A 23,816-nucleotide genomic window follows, 5' to 3' on the forward strand; every position below is an offset into this window, starting at 1 on the left:
AAAAATGTTATAGGTTTGGGTTTTTTTTTTTTTGTATCTTTCTGCAATATATGACAGAAGTTGTTTACAAATGCTAGTTTTTTTTTTCCTGTGCAGTATTTGACAGAACTTTGGATTTTTACACTATAGTTCAGTATGTTACATTGTTGTTCTTGCTTGTATGCTGCATAATTTACTTTACAGAGAAGCAATTTATGTTTATCTAGACTGTAATGTTCATGCCTTGTAGTTCAATTATGATTAGTATTTTAGTCCCTTTGGATTCATATCTTGTTTACATTACGGGCAAGTGTCTGTTTAAAATACCTTCAATATAATAGTTTTGATGGTCTTAAGTCAAGTTTTTGTGTAACTCCTATAGGCCACTTTGAAATGTGGCGTTGAGCATACTTGCAATGCTCTTTGACTGGTGATTTTAAAGTTTTTTGTGTTATTTTACTTCAGTTTTAAGTAAATAAATAAGACACGCTTTCTTTAACTGCTGTTTCCACTAATCTCATTAGTAAGCTAATATATTATTAGACTTTTACAAACACATTTTAAAGTATGTAAAATATCATCTAATTATCGTTATCATCAAAGTCCTTGAAAATATCAAGTTATATTTTTTGCCAATATTGCATGCCATGTATTCTCCCAAACTTCACTTCTTTCTGTTGTTACAAACCCAGGTTTTCCCAAATGTTTAGGATGCCCATCTTCTAACTGGCAATAAAGTACCAGTGTGAATATGTGGAATATGATTCTGAATGCTAATGTAAAAATCAAGAATATGCCTCTGTTAACCACACAAGTAAATACAGGACATTACAAGTTCCAGTGGTCACTTACCGGATTGATGTCTGAATGCTTATATGTGAAGGCACTTGTTTTATTAGCAGAAACATCTTGCTCCTTATCTATTTTTGCCAGAACATCTACCAGAATACCAACCGAGTCTGCAAAAGAAAAACACAATTAAAAAAATAACTAAAAATTAAAAAATGACAAAATCTTACTGATAATATGCTGAGTAGTCTAGCAGGAACTTTATGTGAATAAATCTACATAAAAAGTAAGTATTGTTTCCAGAGTGCAAGGCATACATGCCATTTAATATTTCACATCACATATCTTTACTTCAAGTCTGAATCGGGGCAGCTCAGCAGAACTACAAATAATAAATAGTAAAATGTAAGTAGCAGAAGAAGCTAATTATAATTGAAGTCTAACACTTCCAGTTTATGATCCTGTAAATACAATATAAAATAGTGCAAAATAGTAAAAGCTGTGCATTCCAAGTAAGAGCTCAACATATGTAGAATGTGCAAAAATTTCAATAGCAAGTGAAAACCAGGAAAATGTTGTGCAAATCTGTCCTAAAATTGGCCTATACAACTGAAATTTCATAGATTTTATGACTATTGGTAAAGTAGCATATTAAAGGCATTTTTACTCATCTGTTAAAAATTAATTTAATCACCCTGCTGCCAGGTTTCGACTTGCAGTGGGTGTGCAAGTGGGTCGCTTTGCAAGAGGTTATCTGCCAAAGGGTGAGTTTTTCATATTCAGAGAACACCAAGTGTCTACAATTTCTCAGGGATATACTATACAGTAATCCCTCGCTACTTCGCGGTTCACTTTTCGCGGATTCACGACTTCGCGGATTTTATATGTAAGCATATTTAAATACATAACACGGATTTTTCGCTGCTTCGCGGGTTTCTGCGGACAATGGGTCTTTTTACTTGCTTCCTCAGTTGGTTTGCCCAGTTGATTTCATACAAGAGATGCTATTGGCGGATGGCTGAGAAGCTACCCAATCAGAGCACGCAGTTAACTTCCTGTGTGCTGCTGATTGGCTCAGCGACGGAGTGCTGCATTAACCAGGAAGTCTCATCTCACTCATTCATCATTAACGTGCTAATGCTTCAGGGGCCGTGTCCAAGCACCAACAGAAGATGCAAATGATTGCAGAAAAGGTAAAAGTTTTGGATATGTTGAAGGAAGGGAACAGCTACACCGCTGCAGGACATCGATTCTTTTTATTTAAAAAGGAGGAAAAGCATATAAGATCTACGGCCGCAATGTCCTTTAACCAGGGTGTAAAACGAGTTGCAAGTGGACGTGATAAGGCAGTAGTCTGGATGGAACCTGCTTTAGGAATCTTTGCAACAAGGTCGACGACGTCATGACCGCCTACAAGCTGCTACGTGTACTTCGCTATACAGTAAGTGTAAACTTATCTACCGATTTCATATTGCTTAGCAGTTGTCCCTGTTTTTAATAGAGTAAATGGTGGGTTGTAAATAATACAGGGAGGGTTTAAAAACGTCCAAATACACGTTAAATAATTAAATAAATATAGTGTCCCTACTTCGCGGAAATTCAGTTATCGCGGTCGGCCTTGGAACCTATCTCCTGCGATAAGTGAGGGATTACTGTATCTTCTTTTGGCCCCCTATCCAAGTCTGAATCACAATTTATTTGTGAGGAGTTTCCAGTTTTAAAACCTGTGCATCTAGCACTTGCAACAGTTCCATTAGTTCTTCAAGACTGACCTCTTCCAAATCCTAATTGTGTCTTCTATGTTGATGGTTCATCAGATCATCTCGCATCTCGTGTTTCAGGTTATGCCATATGCTAAGATTCTTTCTCCCTCCTGTTCTGTTCAAGCAGTGGAACTTCTCGCGCTCACTAACGCTTGTATTAGCTACTTCTAAAACTGTAAACATTTTTCACAGATTCCAGATATGCATTAGGTATAGTATGATTGTGGTGCCCTTTGTGTGGTTTCTTTACTTCTTCTGGCACACCCATTAAACATGGACTCCTTATTTCCAATCTTGTGCAAGAGCTGGCACTAAAATGGTATGCACCAGGAATCACGGCAATTTTGGCACAAGTATGTACACAGTGTGCAGTTTGTCAGCAGTACAATAAAGGAAAGATTCCTAAGGCAAACAAGTCAGATCAGGTTGGTTGCTGCACCCACCACACAATGAAGCAGCTTGTGATCCTGGTTGGCAACCCCCCAAGCACACACGTCGTCGAGTCCCACCCGCTAGCAATGACCGACGACGTCCCCTTGGACTGGTCCAGCCACTCAGGTCCTCAACAATGAGGATCCTGCGAGCCTAATCACCCTCGGGGGAATCGTGCCACATGGCTGTAACTGATGCTCCCTCACAATGCAGGTAATGTGCCTCATTCAGGACTCCATGAGCAACCTCTCATTCGACACAAAGTCAAACCAGCAGTACCCAAGGATTCTCCGAAGACACTCAGTACCGAAGGAATCCAGTCTTCGTCTCAGGTCACTGGATAGCATCCATGTCTCGCAAACATATAGCAAGACAGGAAGCACCAGGACTCTAAAGACTTGGACCTTCGTCCTTTAGCAAAGATATCAGGAGCGCCACACCCCCCCTTCCCAGTGCCCTCATGACCCCCCATGCTCTCCCAATACATCTACAGATTTCATAGGAAGAGTCACCAGAGACATGAATGTCAGTGCCGAGGTAAGTAAACCTCTCAACAAGGACGAAACTCTCCCCACAGACAGACACACTGCTGATGGCTGTGCTTAAAAGGTCATTAAAGGCTTCGAGCTTGGTTTTTACCCGGGACACTCGCAAGCCCAGACACTCAGACTCCTCACCCAGTCTCTCAACAGCCCCGATCAGAGCCTCCATTGACTCCTTGAAGATCACAGCATCGCCAGCAATGTCAAGATCAGTGAATCTTTCTTCACCAACAGATGCCCCAGAGCCAATGGACCCCATGACCTTGCCAAACACCCAGTCCATGCAAGCAGAGTAGGAGCAAGAATATACCCCAGAATGAACTAGGAAAAACAAAGAGGTTCTGCCTCCACTCTGCATAGCACTTACAGTAACAGTGTACGTGCCGGCTATGATATCCAGCAAACTTGAGGAGATCCAATGAAGTCTCAGGATGTCCCTCAGGGTAGCTCGATCAACTGAGTCAAACATTTTACAAAAATTGATAAAGGCTGCAAGGAAACTCTGCTGATATTCGCGTTTGCGCTCCATGAGAACCCACAGTGCCAGGAAGCAGTCGATGGTAGACTTCTTAGGTGTAAAACCAGACTGCTCCAGTCACTAGTAGGTGAGGAGGTGATCACAGATCCTATTGAGGATGACCCTGTGCAATATCACTGAGAATGGGTGGTTCACCGTTTAATTGGAGGATCAGCCTCAAGAACTGTGGATCCAGAGATATCCAACATCCTAGCTGGAGGATTAGCTTTAAACAGCTGCTCAAAGTAGCCAGCCCAACGGGTCACAACTGTAGCATCATCCGTAAGGACCGTTTCATCAGCCACCCTGACTGCGACTTTCCGAGGAACAGATTCGGATCTGCATCAGGTCAGGTCATTCTACTTTAAGCCCTGGGATCTATTTGTACATGTACAGATAGACTTTATGCAACTTAAGTTAATGCCAAGGGTATAAAAATGTATAAGTAATTGTAGATATGTATTCAAAGTGGGTGGAAGCAATCCCTCTTTGAAAGGCAGATGCTTCAGCTGTAGCAAAGAGCTTGTTGAAGGAAATCATACCACATGATCTGGAGTCCCATAATAATTTATTGGACAGGGGTTCACATTTTGTTGACACTGTAATTCACAATATTTGCAAAGCCCTGAGAATCCAACACTTACTTCACGAGTGCAGATCAAATTCAAAGGACAAATGGTACAATTAAAAGTAAATTATCTAAACTATGTGCTGAAATTGGGCTAAATTGACCCAAAGCCTTGTCAATATTCTTCATGTTGATAAAAGGAACAGTTAATTGTACTACAGGCCTCTCATTTCATGTATTTTTTGATGGGTGGCGTAATGATGCAATCTACAAGCTGACTCTGTGTTGAGCTATGATTCATTCACAGGTTAAAGAGGCGTTTCCTGAACCTTTACCAGATCCAGTTCACAAGTTCCAACCAGGCCACTGGGTATGCCTAAAGATTCTCAAAAGGAAAAACATGTTGTCTCTACACCGGAAGGGTAATTTCCAGATACTGTTCACCACTGCGCATCTTTAAGGCTCAAGGGATATCCCCAGTGGGTACATGCATCACAGTGCCAACTGGCACCTACAGCACCAATGTCAGATGATCCAGTAGACCAGAAAGACTAGAAACCAGAAGCTGTAACCAGGCTCCATTGGAGCAAGACATCAGATAATAAGAAACTACTATAATAATCATGATTCTTAAACATATCCTGTTTGGTCCTTTACTAAAATTCGGAATACAGTACTTTAGATTTGTCAATATACATTAGGCTGCCCAATCACCATGAACATTTATATGATCCTTATGTACACAACATATTTTTATCTCTCTCTTAATAATGGGTTCTTTCTTTAAACATAATTCTTGGGTTTGTGCTACTTTTCACAGGAGTATCTCTGCTTCCAGTTCCCTTACCATCTTCCACTCTCTTAGGCATAATGCATACATATGCTAAAAAGGGAAACTTTGCATTTAATTTTCCTCTACCACTTCTAGGTGTAATTCTGTTAGCTTATGGATTTTTGACCAAGCAATGTCTAAATGGCCCCCTTCTGAAGCCACCTTTTATTATGTCTGACTTTTTATTGTGCAATCCATTGGTGGGTATTGACATTTAATTTTGATCAATGCCCTGATATTACTTCAATACCTGCCAGTATACTAAATGCTGTAGGTACTATTCAATCTTGCAATTTCTCAATCCATTATGAACCTTCGTTTTATAACCCTGAAGTCTATCATACTAGTTCACCTCATTCTAAGGTTTTAGAACACCCTCAACACCTAAACCCTTAGCCTGTTATTTTAAGACCTGTACCACCAATTCTGTTTCTGTAGGAGGATCTTCATCCTAGTGCTTTATTCTTGCAGAATGTCATCCTTTATTTGAAAACACCCAGCAGTTTAACTTTAGTCATTTTGACTTTCCACATGACCTCTAACATCAAATCTATCAAAAATGTGAAAATATCTTGATGATTCCAAACTTCTGAATGCTGACACAGTATATGTATACAACATCTATTCTGTGGTCCAAGAACATTTCCACTATTTGTGGATATATATATAATGCACTTCTGATGTGCATTGAAAGTGAAAGGGTAGTGGTAACTTTTATGATTCCAAAGGCAAAAACAGAGTCAGTAACAGAAATGTAACAAGACAGAAGAAAAATAGAGCATTGTCATCCCTGGCTCATCTGTGTTTTGTTTTTATTTATTAATTTTGCCTTCTTTTTAATTTAATTGTTATTTAGTATTGTTTTGTTTATTCTATACTAGCCACATTAGAATAAATTTAAAAGTATCTGATATCTCTTGCCCTGCATGTACCTTCCACGCCTTTACTCAGTATCCTTGTGTGCATGAACATGTCTTCACGGTCACTCCCTCTGTTGTGCATGGTTCCGTAAAGTCTGCTTCTCAGCCTCTGTAATTATTTTCAAGGCTCCGTGGTTGCTTCCTGTTTCTCTTTTATACTTTCTGTCTTTGAAGACGATTCTCATTGTGTGTCACATTCGTATATCCTCTGTCGATCACATCACCAAGGCCAAACTGACCGATCAGATTGCTCACATGGACTAGGCACACACACAAACACACACATACAGATGTTAGTGTTTTATTATATAGTAGATCTGTGCATGTTGATGATGTATTTATTTCTTCTTTATGTTATGTACTGTTAATTTTACATTGACTGTTTTGTTTTTTTGATTTTCTGCTTTTGCTACTTAGTGTGAATTACTGGATCACAGACTGGTTTGTTTTACTTTGAGCAGCTTTTTTACACAACAACATTTTAGCATCCTTTTTTACTTTTTTTTAATATTTGTTGTAAATCATAAAATATTAATAGTTTATGTAATTTTAAGCCTGGGGTTTTAAATTAAGATCATTGTGAGATCCTTTTTAAACTTTATCCCTTCATGCATTTTGCAGGCAGAAAGTCAGCTTCTCAATTTTTGGGTAAAGTTTATTTTGGGTTTCTATGCCTCAGCAGAGATTTCAGGCCTAATTTTTAGAGATGACATCCCTCTTTTTCCAGCAAATTATAACAGGCAATAGCTTTAAAAAAGTTTAACGCAGTTTAGTTGATTTTTCTTCAATATTAGGTAACCCTCATGCTATTGTTCGACAACATTTGTATGAAAAATAGTGATTCTAAAGAGTTTTAAAAATTTGTTTTGAAATGACATATCTGATTAGCCCTTCAAGTTCTACACAAACAATTGTGTCATAGTTCACTGTACAATACAAGATCATTCAAAAGAATTTTGCAAGAATAAATATTCAGTAGAAAACAGTAAGCCTAAAGCCTCAAGGCTACCCCTTGCCATAAGCAATTCATATCACTGTCTAGAGCAGACAGTACATATGCTAGAGCACAGGCATAATAGGGACCCCTGCCACAAGCAATCAGTAAAGTCACAGCTGAGTTAGGTATACCCCAAAAATACAATTGAACATCTCCTGGAGGTGGATGCAGAAAACCACAGATATTCTGAAACTAAAATTATATAGGCTACCCACAGCCATAGTCAGCCGCATGGTACCTAAAAATGCATTAGACTGACATACTTAACTGTAATGTAAATAATCAGCAAGATATATTATTCAGCCAATCTCTTTTGAATATATGTAGAACACTCAGATATTGTTTATGGCAAGGTTTACTGATGACAGGTTTACAGGTTAAGGAGAATGTTGATTTTGGTAAATTTATATTAATATGTTGTTACCAGGTGCACCATGTGGCATATGTAAATTAAATAAGGACCCTTCACCGTGAGACCAGTTACAGGTCTACATAAAAACCTGATGTTAGATATTATTTAAGAAAATAAATAAAAATTCTAATTAAGACAATATAAAGTCAACAGGCATTATACAGTAAACTGTATATTTATTAAAACACCAAACTAGGCTCACTGTTGGTTTGGACATTTTTGGGTTCATCCATGTGCCTCTAAAACAAAAATGTCACAAGAAAACAAATTACATGAAACAAGTACATGTTTATTCTGTCAGCAAGGTGGAATGTGGCCCGCCACCAAGGCACAAGTATTTAGACCTGGAAATGCTCATATGGTCAGAAGCATTAAGCTATGGTCAATTTTAAAAGTCAGAAAATCTGTTTCTAAAAGGGTACACACACTGAAGTTGGTTGAGGTTTGAGTCTGTAATCTTGGACACTGCATGTTGCATAGTTTTATAAGCATAGCATCTTGGTGCATTGTGCCTTCTGGAAATTAAGTCCCAGACAACATGCCGCTAACTGTCGGAGCTTATAATAATAATATATATATATGATGGCAAAACAAGTAAAAAAAAAAAGATAATACAATTCTGATTAGTTCCAGCTAAATTATTAATGCAAGGCATAAATGTATTAATATTCCGATATTAATAGCCTTTAAAAAGTCCCAAAAGGGTAGAAAAACAAATTTAATAGAGAAAAAAAAAGCAAAATGTCCTAATTTGTAACAATGATCGTTATCATTAAAAATATAGCATTGGACTAAATACTAATGCAAGGCATTGCATTTTAAGTCTTAATCTCTAAATTATAATTTGAAAGCAAACTAATCGTTTCAAGTATAAAATCAAATTAAGTTCCAGCATTTTTATATTATATGGAAAATAAAATTAACAAAATCTTTAGCATCTATCCTCTTTATTTATTTGTTACTTTCCCTTTTTACAAGGTTACTTAAAGTTTAAAATATAATGAACAGGGGCAGCAAACAACACGGCAAATATAAAGGGCCCTTTGAGTAGTGTTTCTATTTCTGATTCACATTTTACCTTCGAGGTTTGGTTAGGTATTCTTTCATGTCAAACAAATAATCATATATAACCTATGCTATTTTTCACAGCTTCAACTTCAAAGTCATCACTTAAGTTATTGCCATTAATATTACAAAGCAAAAGGAAAAACTGAGGTACTGTATGAATAGACAAAGACAAGCTCAGAATAAACCTGCATAACATTCAAATAATGTGAACACACAATAAAGCAGCTTATCATAAAATGAACTTCAAAGTAAAATCACAAGTCAGACTCATTCTAGGTCTGTAGCTTATGATATAAAAAATTAAAAACTATAATAGAAATAAAATTGGAGGCTTGAATTAGGGGAATATGAAAAAAATGTAAAAGTTTAATTCAAATGAATTTAATACAGAGATTGTTCCTAATGATGCTAAACTAACAGTATAACTAACGGTATATTTTATTCTAGCATATTTCCATGATCACCTATTCACAGTCTAAACCAGGGGTAGGCAATCTCGGTCCTGGAGTGCCACAGTATGTGCAGGTTTTTGTTCCAACCCAGTTCCTTAACGAGAACTCAATTATTGCTGATGAAGCACATATTGCTTAAGTGACATTTTAATGCTTCATTTTAGTGGTCTCGCTTGTTAAGGTTCTCCAACCTTAATTGCTTATTTCAATCTTAAACTGCTGCATTCAGTGTTTTAATTGCTCCTTATTAGCAATAAGATGTAAAACAGGGGTAGGCAACGTCGGTCCTGGTGAGCTGCAGTGGCTACAGGTTTTCATTCCAACCCAATTGCTTAATTAGAAACCAATCATTGCCAATCTCAGACCTTATTTAATTTTATGGCTTGTTAGTCTGTGCAATGTAAGGCTTTTATATTGTAGATTTTTTTCCTTTCCAAGGATATCATCCAAATGATTTGAAGCCTAAAACAGATCATTTTCAGTCTGTCACATTTTTCTATTAAGTGTTTTATTAAATCAAACCGTGCATGATGAACACACACAGATGTAATTGGAAAAAAGCTAGCTGGAGAACTGCTGGCTGCTTTGTCTTTTACATCTTATTGCTAATAAGGAGCAATTAAAACACTGAATGCAGCAGTTTAAGATTGAAATAAGCAATTAAGGTTGGAGAACCTTAACAAGCGAGACCACTAAAATCCATCCATCCATCCATCCATTTTCCAACCCGCTGAATCCGAACACAGGGTCACGGGGGTCTGCTGGAGCCAATCCCAGCCAACACAGGGCACAAGGCAGGGAACCAATCCCGGGCAGGGTGCCAACCCACCGCAGGACCACTAAAATGAAGCATTAAAATGTCACTTAAGCAATATGTGCTTCATCAGCAATAATTGAGTTCTCGTTAAGGAACTGGGTTGGAACAAAAACCTGCACATACTGTGGCACTCCAGGACCGAGATTGCCTACCCCTGGTAAACCATCCATCCATCCATTTTCCAACCCGCTCAATCCGAACACAGGGTCACAGGGGTCTGCTGGAGCCAATCCCAGCCAACACAGGGCACAAGACAGGAACCAATCTTGGGCAGGGTGACAACCCACCGCAGGACACACACAAACACACCCACACACCAAGCACACACTAGGGCCAATTTAGAATCGCCAATCCACCTAACCTGCATGACTTTGGACTGTGGGAGGAAACCGGAGCGCCCGGAGGAAACCCACGCAGACACGCATGCAAACTCATGCAAACTCCATGCAAACTCCATGCAGGGAGGACCCGGGAAGCGAACCCAGGTCCCCAGTTCTCTCAACTGCGAGGCAGCAGCACTACCCACTGCGCCACCGTGCCGCCCCAGTCTAAACCAATTTTCTAATTAAAATATTGCTGTCTATAATATAAGAAACAACCAATGTAATAAATAGTGGGTTAAGCATTTCTTTTTCAAGCCACAGACTTGAAAAAGAGCACATACATACTCCTCACCATTTAATATACTGTATACCTTTTGAGTTTACTCCCTTGGGTGTGATGGCTAACAAGCATTAAATTCTTGTAACACATTATAGTTACTGGCTTAACTAGAATGTTTTTACATACATAATTCTAAGCAGACAATATGTAATGCAATTCTTTTAATGGGGCAGATGTGCCATCTCACATAATGTTTGAGGAGATGGGTGTGGATACCTGACCTGCAACTGTTTCCTAATGCACTTGAGGAAAACTTTTACACATGCGTTGAGTTCATTGACTTTTATGTTAGATCTGTACTGGAGATACGCATTATTTTACGACATCATATGACTGAAGTTGATTTTGTATTTAACAAGACATAAAGACTGAGTTTTACTTTGAAAGATGACCCATTGAAAGAATATGATTAACAGAGAATATGAATTTCTAGTTTAGAGAGATATACATTTATAATTAAATGCTGAGTTAATGTTATTGTTCATTATAATGTACAGCCTCTTGATCATTTTCTTTTATAGAGTAATCTAAATCTAAATTATAATATTCTATTTACCTAATGTGATTGCAGTAGAAACCCTCTGTATTCTTTTATGGCTTCTGATATCAGCTCTATTTTAAATGCATTTTAGTGATGCACAGGAGTGTCCTTCCATTTCTGAGTATCTAGAGTCCCTAAGCAGAGGAGAATGGTTTAATATCTTGTGTTATGGCTGATTCCTTCTCTTTACTTATGATTCAACAACTTTTGTTTATTTACTTTTTATGAGATTGTGTGCTTTTGTTCCCATATGAAATAAACTTTACATCTGGAGACTGTGTATTCTTTCTCTGTATGGACTAGTGTTGGAATGATAAATATTTTTATGTGTAGCCCTTGATTGCAAGGGTCACTTACTTCTTGTCATTTACTGTAATAAGAAGTTTAAACTAGGAATTGTCATACTCTGTGCTGAATAAGTAGGTCACTTGTAGTTAAATAAAGTTCACTCCATGTACTCTTCAAGTTCCTTTTCAACACATTAAAATGAGACCAAGGGGCTAAAAACAAACAGATGTAGGCAGAATCAGATGCATGTGACAAACTGTTCCATATCCCTGTTCCACATTTGACCTTCACATGTATCACATATGCAAGGTACTTATTCTTAGGCATTGTATATTGAAACTGTAAATACTGTTTAATTTTATTTAAGCTGTACTTAGTTAATGCCATTTTGAACATAGTAATTCAATACATGCTGCATTCTTCATTATGTGATTGCTCAGAGAAAGGGCAAGAATGAGAAAAAGAGAAATACATCCAAACAGCAAACAGAATGCATGTTGCATACTTGAAACCCCAGCATCTAATATTTAGATATCAACCAGCTACATAAACACGAAATATGTCTTTATGTCATACTGACAGATATTCCAGAGATACAGCAGAGGTACAGCAGTCAAGATGAGACATGAAAATGACCCAACACCACAACATGTCATTTGTGGTAAAGATCTAGCTAATGAGAGCTTAAAGCCAAATAAACTACAACGGCAGTTGCAAACCAAACATAGAGTAGTGCATGCAAAACCAATGGATTTCTTTTAGAGAAAACAAAAAGGTTTACAAGAACAGAAAACTGCTTTAAATTGTGATGACAGTTAACAAAAGACAGCTGTATAATTCATTTATCATTGCTCACTAGACTGTGAAGAGCAGCAAATCCCACACATTTGGGAAGAAATTTTTCTTGCTGTGTGTCAGTGAGGTAGTCTCTGTGCTACTAGTAGAATCTGCTGCAAGACAGCTCCACATAGTACTGCTCTCAAACAACACAGCTGCAAGACGAATTAATAGAACAGTCGAGGATGTCATCAACCAGGTAACTGGTAAAATTCAGCAAAGCCCATACTTTGCCGTTCAGCTTGATGAGATGACTGATGTTACCTCTGATGCTCACCTGTTCACATATGTCCGATATAAGCATGATAATCAACTTCACAAGGATGTATTGTTTTGTTGAATACCAACTGATCAACTATTTGCAACACTTGATTACTTTGTTACTGAGAGTAGTCTTGACTGGCAGCACTGTGTAAGGATCTTTAGTAATTGTGCCTGTGACCTGACCAGTAAAAACAACTATTAAAATGTTCAGTTTATTGAATGTGCCATGTAAATGTGCATTTTGTAAATATTAATGCTGTATGTAATGAGTTAAAGTAAACCATTATTCAGTGTATACTGCTTCTGACCTAAACCTTCCAAAATTTTGTAACAGTACAAGTCTAGTGATCAAAGCAATACACTAAAATCTGATTGAAGCTACCATTTTTACAAGCTGTGCAACAGGGCAAAACTATATTTATACTTAAAATCCTATTATTCCTATTAATTACTTGTTTCAGTTAAAAAAAACACAGTTTCCTATAAAATTGTGTTCTCCAGTAACCATCAAGGCTAGTCAATTGGAAAAGCAGGAACTGATCTGTGTGGCAAGACTGTTTTACTTATGGCCAATTGTATCAATAATATTCTAGCGTAAGGAACACCAGTGAACTAATAATATTAGCCTCTGGCTTTTATGGTTTAAAAAAACAAAAAATTGCACACACACAAGTACTCTCCATATTTCCTGTATGCTATATACAGTCATGGCCGAAATTATCGGCACCCCTGGAATTTTCCCAGAAAATGCACCATTTCTCCCAGAAAATTATTGCAATTACAAATGTTTTGGTATATACATGTCTATTTCCTTTATGTGCATTGGAAGAACACAAAAAAACAGAGAAAAAAAGCCAAATCTGATACCAAGTCACACAGAACTCCAAAAATGGGCTGGACAAAATTATTGGCACCCTTTTAAAACTGTGGGTAAATCGTTTTATTTCAAGCATATGATACTCGTTTGAACTCACCTGAGGCAAGAAACAGGTGCTGGCAATATAGCAATCACACCTGAAGCCAGTTAAAATGGAGAAAAGTTGACTCAACCTTTCTGTTGTGTGTCTGAGTGTGCCACACTAAGCATGGAGAACAGAAAGAACAGCAGAGAATTGTCCGAGGACTTGAGAACAAAAACTGTGGAAAAATATCAACAATCTCAAGGCTACAAGTCCATCTCCAGAGATCTTCATGTTCCTTTGTCCACTGTGCGCAACATAATCAAGAAGTTCACAACACATGGCACTGCAGCTAATCTCCCTGGACGTGGACGGAAGAGAAAAATTGATAAAAGACTGCAACGAAGGATAGTCCGAATGGTGGATAAACAACCTCAATCAACTTCAAAACATATTCAAGCTGTTCTGCAGACTCAGGGTGCAACAGTGTCAGCTCAACTATCCATTGACATCTGAACGAAATGAAACGCTATGGCAGGAGAGCCAGGAGGACCCCACTGCTGACACAGAAACATAAAAAAGCCAGACTGGAGTTTGCCAAAATGTACTTGAAGAAGCCAAAATCCTTCTGGGTGAACGTCTTGTGGACAGATGAGACCAAGGTAGAGCTTTTTGGTAATGCTCATCATTCTACTGTTTACAGAAAACGGAATGAGGCCTATGAAGAAAAGAACACAGTACCTACAGTCAAACATGGTGGAGGTTCTAAGATGTTTTGGGGATGTTTTGTTGCCTATGGCACTGGATGCTTGACTGTGTGCAAGGCATCATGAATCTGAAGACTACCAAAAGATATTGGGGCGCAATGTAGGGCCCAGTGTCAGAAAGCTGGGTCTGCGTCAGAGGTCATGGGTGTTCCAGCAGGACAATGACCCCAAACATACCTCTAAAAGCACTCAGAAATGTTTGAAGACAAAGCACTGGAGAGTTCTGAAGTGGCCAGCAATGAGTCCGGATCTAAATCCGATTGAACACTTATGGAGAGATCTCAAAATTGCTGTTGGGAGAAGGCGCCCTTCAAATCTGAGAAACCTTGAGCAGTTTGCAAAAGAAGAGTGGTCGGAAATTCCAGTTGAGAGGTGTAACAACTTGTTGATGGTTATAGGAAGCGCATGATTTCAGATATTTTTTCCAAAGGGCGTGCAACCAAATATTAAGTAGAGGGTGCCAATAATTTTGTCCAGCCCGGTTTTTGAGTTTTGTGTGAAATGATGTCAGATTTGGCTTTTTTTTTCTGTTTTTTTGTGTTGTTCCAATGCACATAAAGGAAATAAACATGTGTATACCAAAACATTTGTAATCGCAACAATCTTCTGGGAGAAATGGTGCATTTTCAAGGAAAATTCCAGGGGTGCCAATAATTTCGGCCATGACTTATATAGCATACACGAAAGTACTTTATTAGTTACACAATACCTCTGATACATCCGATTAACTGACGCCACTACAATTTAGGCCTACTGGCATAGGAAATTTTCTGAGTGAAGTTGGGTAACATAGCTAGTTATATATAAAACAGGCAAAAATAAACAAGGGCAATCAGATTACGCACTAACCGCCTGAAAAACAGTTTTCCCTAGAGCTGTGATTTCCATCACACCTCTCCAAACCCAGTACTCCTCCAGTTTATAAGAAGCATAATATAAACATAAAATATACAATATAGACACATATTACCTTCACATGTATCACATATGCAAGGTACTTATTCTTAGGCAATGTATATTGAAACTGTAAATACTGTTTAATTTTATTTAAACTGTACATAGTTAATGCCAATTTCTACATAGTAATTGAATACATGCTGCATTCTTCATTATTTTTCTTTATTACCTGCTCTTCATTTCTTATAACCTGTATAACATTTTATTTTAGCGTTTTATTGTTACCATTTTTTTCTTTGCAGCAGATGGAAAGTTGTCATCAGAATTTTGTTGTACGAAAGTCTAATAACAATGACCAATACACTAAACTAAAATACACATGCACATCAGGACCTGACGTCTGATATGATGAAAGGTGTTATTGAATGTAAACAGAGCTAATTATGTATGCAATGTTCAAATCACACATGCATTTCATTTCATTTCATTATGACCTATTTGCATGAATAAGCACATGAAAAATGATCTGCTTAAATCAAGGCCTCAAAAGCATCTCTCACACAACAAACTGCAAAAGACCCAGAGGCCCATCACAGCTGTCACTGCACTGATCTACCTACTGTAATGGTTTAAACTTAGCATACTAGATCTATTTTCAATGAGTACTTCTATCAGTTACAAACCATGCTGTACTTTGTTTTGAAATTTAGGGAAAAAAACAATGTTGAAATGAGTAGTTTTGATAACTCATTAATTGTTCATAAACAATACAAATATCAAACAATAAGTGTATACTTTTAAGAAATTTCAGAAATTACATTAAATATCTGTGGAAAACAAGATATGCTTTGCATTTTACCAACACTCATCTGTAGTGAAATCTTTTGAGAAGACTAAATAGTTTAAAAGACAGACTACAGACGGAAATGCTTAAAAATGGCAAAAGTGTCAGCATCTTTTATCAAAAAACTTTGCTGCCTACAGCTCAGCCATATTTTCAGGAATATGTACTCTACAAAAAACATTATTCTTTCATACCAGAATGACATCCTGAAATTTAATTGTTAATTAAATATGTACGTTACCATTCAAGGTATCTAAATTTGATCAATCTAAAAGTAAAAAGAGATTTAAAAAGAAATGAAAAACTAAGTCAAATTATCAATGCCATTATCAAAACTTTCATTATTTAAAGTTAAACACAAATGGTTCCAATGTTTTAAAAATGACAAATAAATGATTCAAACAATATGACATTATAATTTTACTTTCAAAATTCTAGAAAACATATCTTATTAAACATAAATAAAATTAAATTAAAAAGCAGTACTAAAGTACTAAAAAAAGTATTTAATTCATACAACCAGTGGTATGCTGAGAATGTACTATGCTGTATACTGTAAAAGCAATGATCGAGAGCTATGAAAGCAATGTTGCTTCCAAGCAGGATTTTAATTTCCCTAGTGTCCTTCTACAACTGAACAGCCTTTGCACGATCCAAATTTGTCTAAAATATACAGTTAGGTCCATAAATATTTGGACAGAGACAACTTTTTTCTAATTTTGGTTCTGTACATTACCACAATGAATTTTAAATGAAACAACTCAGATGCAGTTGAAGTGCAGATTTTCAGCTTTAATTCAGTGGGGTGAACAAAACGATTGCATAAAAATGTGAGGCAACTAAAGCATTGCTTTAACACAATCCCTTCATTTCAGGGGCTCAAAAGTAATTGGACAAATTAAATAACTGGAAATAAAATATTCATTTCTAATACTTGGTTGAAAACCCTTTGCTGGCAATGACAGCCTGAAGTCTTGAACTCATGGACATTACCAGATGCTGGGTTTCTTCCTTTTTAATGCTCTGCCAGGCCTTTACTGCAGTGGCTTTCTAATTTTGGTTCTGTACATTACCACAATGAATTTTAAATGAAACAACTCAGATGCAGTTGAAGTGCAGATTTTCAGCTTTAATTCAGTTGGGTGAACAAAACGATTGCATAAAAATGTGAGGCAACTAAAGCATTGCTTTAACACAATCCCTTCATTTCAGGGGCTCAAAAGTAATTGGACAAATTAAATAACTGGAAATAAAATATTCATTTCTAATACTTGGTTGAAAACCCTTTGCTGGCAATGACAGCCTGAAGTCTTGAACTCATGGACATCACCAGATGCTGGGTTTCTTCCTTTTTAATGCTCTGCCAGGCCTTTACTGCAGCGGCTTTCAGTTGCTGTTTGTCTGTGGGCCTTTCTGTCCAAAGTTTAGTCTTCAACAAGTGAAATGCATGCTCAATTGGGTTAAGATCAGGTGACTGACTTGGCCATTCAAGAATTTTCCACTTCTTTGCTTTAATAAACTCCTGGGTTGCTTTGGCTGTATGTTTTGGGTCATTGTCCATCGGTATCATGAAACGGCGCCCAATCAATTTGACTGCATTTAGAAGGATTTGAGCAGACAGTATGTCTCTGAACACCTCAGAATTCATTCGGCTGCTTCTGTCCTGTGTCACATCATCAATAAACACTAGTGTCCCAGTGTCACTGGCAGCCATGCACGCCCTAGCCATCACACTGCCTCCACCGTGGTTTACAGATGATGTGGTATGCTTTGGATAATGAGCTGTTCCATGCCTTCTCCATACTTTTTTCTTGCCATCATTCTGGTAGAGGTTGATCTTGGTTTCATCTGTCCAAAGAATGTTTATCCAGAACTGTGCTGGCTTTTTTAGATGTTCTTTAGCAAAGTCCAATCTAGCCTTTCTATTCTTGAGGCTTATGAGTGGCTTGCACCTTGCAGTGCACCCTCTGTATTTACTTTCATGCAGTTTTCTCTTTATGGTAGACTTGGATATCGATACGCCTACCCCCTGGAGAGTGTTGTTCACTTGGTTGGCTGTTGTGAAGGGGTTTCTCTTCACCATGGAAATGATTCTGCGATCATCCACCACTGTTGTCTTCCATGGACGTCCAGGGGCCTCATGTATAACGCCGTGCGTAGAACTCACACTATAACATGACGTAAGCACAAGTATGTACACAAACTTCCACGTTCTTCCGCTACATAAATACCGATCAGCGTGAAAAGTAACGCATGTGCACACGCCTGCTGTCCCGCCCCAAGTCCTCCCAGAATTACGTCTCTTTGAATATGCAAATCAATATAAATAGCCTTCTGTGAAAAGACAATGGGAAAAGCACGGGGGAAAATATAAGAATTTCAGCGAATACCAAGTGGAGGCAAAGGAAAAACGTACTATTTGTTAGTTTAAAAAGTGGTATAATCAACAAAAGGAAGTTGATCGAGTGACAGAGTGTCAGAGAAACTCGAAAGCTCAAGTTCACAAAGTTCCCGAAATAAAAAAGAAGTCACATATCAAAGTCGCCATGAAAAGGCGAGTTGTAGCCCACCGTCTGAATGTCATATGAAAGCTTATTAGGGTACAGACAAAAAAATAGGCACACAGTGGGAAAAAAGCACGAAATGTCAACTTTAATCTCGAAATTTCCACTTTAATCACGTAGTTTATTTTGCCATTAAAGTAGAACATCATAAACTTCATCTTAAAATCGTTTATTTTACTAGTTTCTCAAATACCGTAGCACGTTAAATGCTTTGTTCTGTGTTTGATATTCTATGTGCTCTATGTGTGTGAATCACTACCTGCTTCTTAATCGGGCTTTCTCTTTCTCCGACAGGACACATAATCCATTACATTCGTGATATTACAGCTCTCTGAATAATTAAAATACTGAGATGTATACATGATATCTTTTTCGTGATGATAGGAATGAAAGCACGTTATTAAACATGGGAACACGGTGGCGCAGTGCTTGTTCATTTCTCACGCAAGAGGCTTGCTGCGGCATGCGCGACCTTCGATGAAATAATTTATTACAGAAGTACTGTCTCTTTCAAACGTACTAACCTCCAATTCCTGTCCTTACTTTTCTTTCTCCAAATACCCAATCGCCACACAATCAGCTCTGTAATAGATGTGAAGTCATTTGTAAGCTTAGAACACAGATTCTTCAAAACTTTTAAGGAACACTAAAATATCTTCATAGTACATGTTTAATTATTCTATCCGTCTATCCTTCCAGTGTCGCGTCAGCACCAGCAAGAATACAACAATCCCTGAACTAGCTAGCGCTACAGCACCGTGTCCTCACATGTTTAATTATTAACAATACAGATTATTTAAATGAAGTTAAAGTTTTATCTGTATAATATAATCAACATATTTTGCTGCATTTCATCTTAAAAATGATATCGTCATCATATGTAAATGCGCGCTTTATAAAGTGGCGTAGGTTATGCAATATTATAACTGTAGTGCAAGTTTACAGTGAGGTAATTGTACTTATAAGTACAAACAGTTCTACAAGGAGCACTTGATGGACTGATTGAGTGCGTTTATAGTTCTTGGGATGAAACTTTTTCTAAACCGCGAAGTCCGTACAGGAAAGTCTCTGAAGCATTTGCCGTGGCTGAGGCAGCGTCTGCTTTATGCTGTATACCGATATTTCTCTTTCCAATCAGCTGCTGCTGTGATTCCCCACTCAGATACAGTGATATAAATACTCTGAGTGGTGCAGTGAGAGTAATATGGAAAAAGATGATCTGCTGTGGCAACCCTTAATGGGAGCAGCTGAAAGAAGAAGAAGATGCAGTGAGAGTAACAACGCTAAAGCAGTTATGGTATTTGGAATACTATGGCTATTCCCTGGACCATTATATTGCTGCAGGTTAATTACAATCAGATGTATTACACTAATAAACAATATGCAGTTAGTTTCAGTGTATTTATAAAGCCGCGTCAAGAATGTGGATCTAAGAAAGAAAGGGTGACCACACAGGAACAGTAGCACTGCTTTGACGCTGTGTGCCGCCAGTCTGCAAAACCGAGCGAAGAAATTGCGTACACCAGGGTATGAGGTACCGTGGAAATGTGCGTAGCTTTACTTGCCGCAAGTTTAGGTTTTATACATCGCGATTTGAGCGTGGAAACGTTCATACACAACATTTCTGTGCGTATGCACCGTTTATACATGAGGCCCCAGGTCTTTTTGCGTTGCTGAGTTCACCAGTGCTTGCTTTCTTTCTCAGGATGTACCAAACTGTAGATTTTGCCACTCGTAATATTGTAGCAATTTCTCGGATGGGTTTTTTATGTTTTTGCAGCTTAAGGATGACTTCTTTAACCTGTATGGAGAGCTCCTTTGACCACATGTTGTCTGTTCACAGCAAAATCTTCCACATGCAAGCACCATACCTCAAATCAACTCCAGACCTTTTATCTGCTTAATTGATAATGACATAACGACGAACTTGCCCACACCTGCCCATGAAATAGCCTTTTGAGTCAATTGTCCAATTACTTTTGAACCCCTGAAATGAAGGGATTGTGTTAAAAAAATGCTTTAGTTGCCTCACATTTTTATGCAATCGTTTTGTTCACCCCACTGAATTAAAGCTGAAAATCTGGACTTCAACTGCATCTGAGTTGTTTCATTTAAAATTCATTGTGGTAATGTACGGAACCAAAATTAGAAAAAAGTTGTCTCTGTCCAAATATTTTTGGACCTAACTGTGTGTGTATATATATATATATATATATATATATATATATATATATATATATATATATATATATATATACACACACACACAGGAAGAGGTTTGTGAAGAAGAAGTGGGATAATGAGTGAGATAAAGTATGTAGACAGGAGTACAAGGTAAAAAGGCATAAGGTGAAGAGAGAGGTGGTGAAAGCTAAAGATAAGGCATATGATAACTTGTATGAGAGGCTGGACACTACTGACAGTAGGCACATTTTTTTTCATACCGTACCCAAGCGCAATTGTCCCCCATCCCTGCTCCCCTGGGCCTGCGTACACTTTTGTTATGACCATGTGACTTTGTGTAAAGCCAAAACAAACACGGAGTAACAGCATACAAGTCAAAATGATTTTATTTATTTTGTGGTTGTTTTGGAGTCATGTAGAGTGGGATAACGCTCTACCCTCTTAAAGATTTATTGAGTGTGCAGCACAGTGTTTTGGTGTTAATCATGCTGCCCGATAGAGAAGATTTTTACGGTGAAAAATGATGCTAAGAGAGGAATTTGTAGCTATACTTGCCAACTATAATTCACATTCATTTGTAAAAGGAGAATAAAAACCTGTTTTTAACTCAAATGGTATTGAATGAAACTACCTGACTTGTCGCATCAGTGATGTCATGTCTGTTTTCCATACTCAAGACACGTTTAGAGATCATACTGTTCCTGATTGGTACTAAACCATGCTCGGGCCCACCTCCTCCAAGCAGGCCAGGGCATGGTACAGTTGTCCAGCACAGAGCAATCACACTAGTCAAATGACTAGACTTTGTGGGGTTACATGTGGACAAATGTGCTTGTGCATGGAATGAATTGCCATGGAGAGTACTCCTTAAAGAGGGGGGAAAAGGACCTGCACCAACTGGCTAGACAGAAGGACCGAGCTGGGAAAGATAAGCAGCCAGTTAGGGTGAAAAAGGATAATGATGGAAGAGTACTCACAAGCTAGGAGACAGAGTGAGCAGAGGAAAGAGTATTCTGAGAGGTCGATGAGTGGACAGAAAGGGAGAAAGAGAGAGAAGGTTGGATGATGTGGATGTTGTGAACTAGGAAGTGCAATGGATTAGCAAGGAGGAAGTCAAGACAGCTATGAAGAGGATGAAGAATGGGAAGGCTGTTTGTCCACATGACATAACAGTGGAAGCACGGAGGTGTTTAGGACAGTTGGCAGTGGCGTTTTTAACAAGATTATACAGGGGATGCACAAACCACTGTATTTCTTCGTGCTGGTCCCAAGCCCAGATAAATGGGGAGGGTTACGTCAGGAAGGGCATCCGGTATAAAATTTTGCCAAATCAATATGCGGTCAACAATTTTGGACGATCCGCTGTGGCAACCCCTAACGGGAGCAGCCGAAAGAAGAAGATTTAATACATTTTTGGAAAGTGAGAGAATGCCTGAGGAGTGGAGAAGAAGTGTACTGGTACCGATTTTTAAGAATGAGGGTGATGTGCAGAACTGTAGTAACTACAGAAGAATAAAATTGATTAGCCACAGCATGAAGTTATGGAAGCTAGGTTTAGAAGGAGGTGATGATTAGTAAGCAGCAGTACGGTTTCATGCCAGGAAAGAGCACTACAGATGCAATGTCTGTTCTGAGGGTGTTCATGGAGAAGTATAGAAAAGGTCAAAAGGAGTTGCACTGTGTCTTTGTGGACTTAGAGAAAGCATATGACAGGGTGCCTAGTGAGGAGTTGTGGTATTTTATAAGGAACTCAACTCAGGAGTGGCAGAGATGTGTGCAAGAGTGGTGCAGGATATGTACAAGGAAAGTGAGACAGTGGTGAGTTTTGCGGTAGGAGTGACAGATGCATTTAAGGTGATGGTGGGATTACATCAAGGATTGGCTCTGGGTCCTTTCTTATTTGCAATGGTGTTGGACAGACTGACAGACAAGATTAATGCATGCAGGGTGGAGTGGGTGGAGAAGAGTGTCAGGAGTGATTTGTGACAGACGGGTACCAGCAAGAGTGAAAGGGAAAGTCTACAAGACAATAATGAGATCAGCTATACTATATGGGTTGGAGACAGTGGCACTGACAGGATAAATAACAGGAGAGAGAGCTGAAGGTGGCAGAGTTAAAAATGATAAGATTTGCATTGGGTGTGACGAGGATGGACAGGATAAGGAACAAGTACATTATAGGGTGCGGATTGGTTAGAAAGCCAGAGAGGCAAGATTGCATTGGTTTGGACATGTGCAGAGGAGAGATGCTGGGTATATTGGGAGAAGGATGCTAAGGATAAAGTTACCAGGCAGGAGGAAAAGGGAAAAGTTTGGTGGGTGTGACAGAGCAAGATGCAGAGTACTAGAAGATATGGACAAAGATGATCCGCTGTGGCGACCCCAAACGGGTGCAGACAATAGAAAAAGAAGAAGAAGAAAATATATATGTACACAGTCATGTGCTGACTTACGGCTCCATTTGGGACCAGCCATGTGGCTATATGTTGGTAACAAAGTGTACGGGTCAATACAATTGAGGCTCTGTTGGTCTGGTGTTGGTCACCAGTATGAACATTTCAGCTGCTTGTATGGAGTAGGACAAACTGATCTTTGAGTCTCAGTGTCACCATGCAGGGCCTGTGTAAGACACTGTTTCTCAACCACTGGGTTACAACCCACATTTGGGTCACAGGTTGCTGTCGTTGGTTAGCAAGTGGGTCGTGGTGAGATGCCTAAGTAATCAGCAGTGATGCATGGTATGTTTCCCCATTTCTAAATGAGCTTGTTTCACCAAGAGACACCCCTGATCATGCTTGTTTCCCAAAAAAGGGCAATTTGCAATTACTGCTAGTGTACTGTCAATGAATAAAAAAAAAGCAGAACTGGCTCATGTGATCATAAAGGATGAGAAACACTGGAAGGGGAAATGGGTCAAATACATAAGAATTAGCTATGTGGAATGTTGATCAAAACAATCCTTATGTGGCCCTCCAAGAGT

General features: G+C 38.4%; 1 protein-coding gene across 1 annotated transcript in view; it reads right to left on the bottom strand.

Annotated features, from left to right (window-relative positions):
• Positions 1–23,816, bottom strand: part of hsd17b4 (hydroxysteroid (17-beta) dehydrogenase 4) — a 228,134-nt gene that overhangs the window by 139,924 nt on the left and 64,394 nt on the right. Inside the window, exon 12 of the mRNA XM_051929986.1 lies at positions 832–938. Within this exon, the coding sequence (XP_051785946.1) occupies positions 832–938 (107 nt within the window). The remainder of the gene's footprint in view (positions 1–831; positions 939–23,816) is intronic.

Source organism: Erpetoichthys calabaricus, chromosome 7 (assembly GCF_900747795.2).
Source record: "Erpetoichthys calabaricus chromosome 7, fErpCal1.3, whole genome shotgun sequence".
Lineage (NCBI taxonomy): Eukaryota > Metazoa > Chordata > Cladistia > Polypteriformes > Polypteridae > Erpetoichthys > Erpetoichthys calabaricus.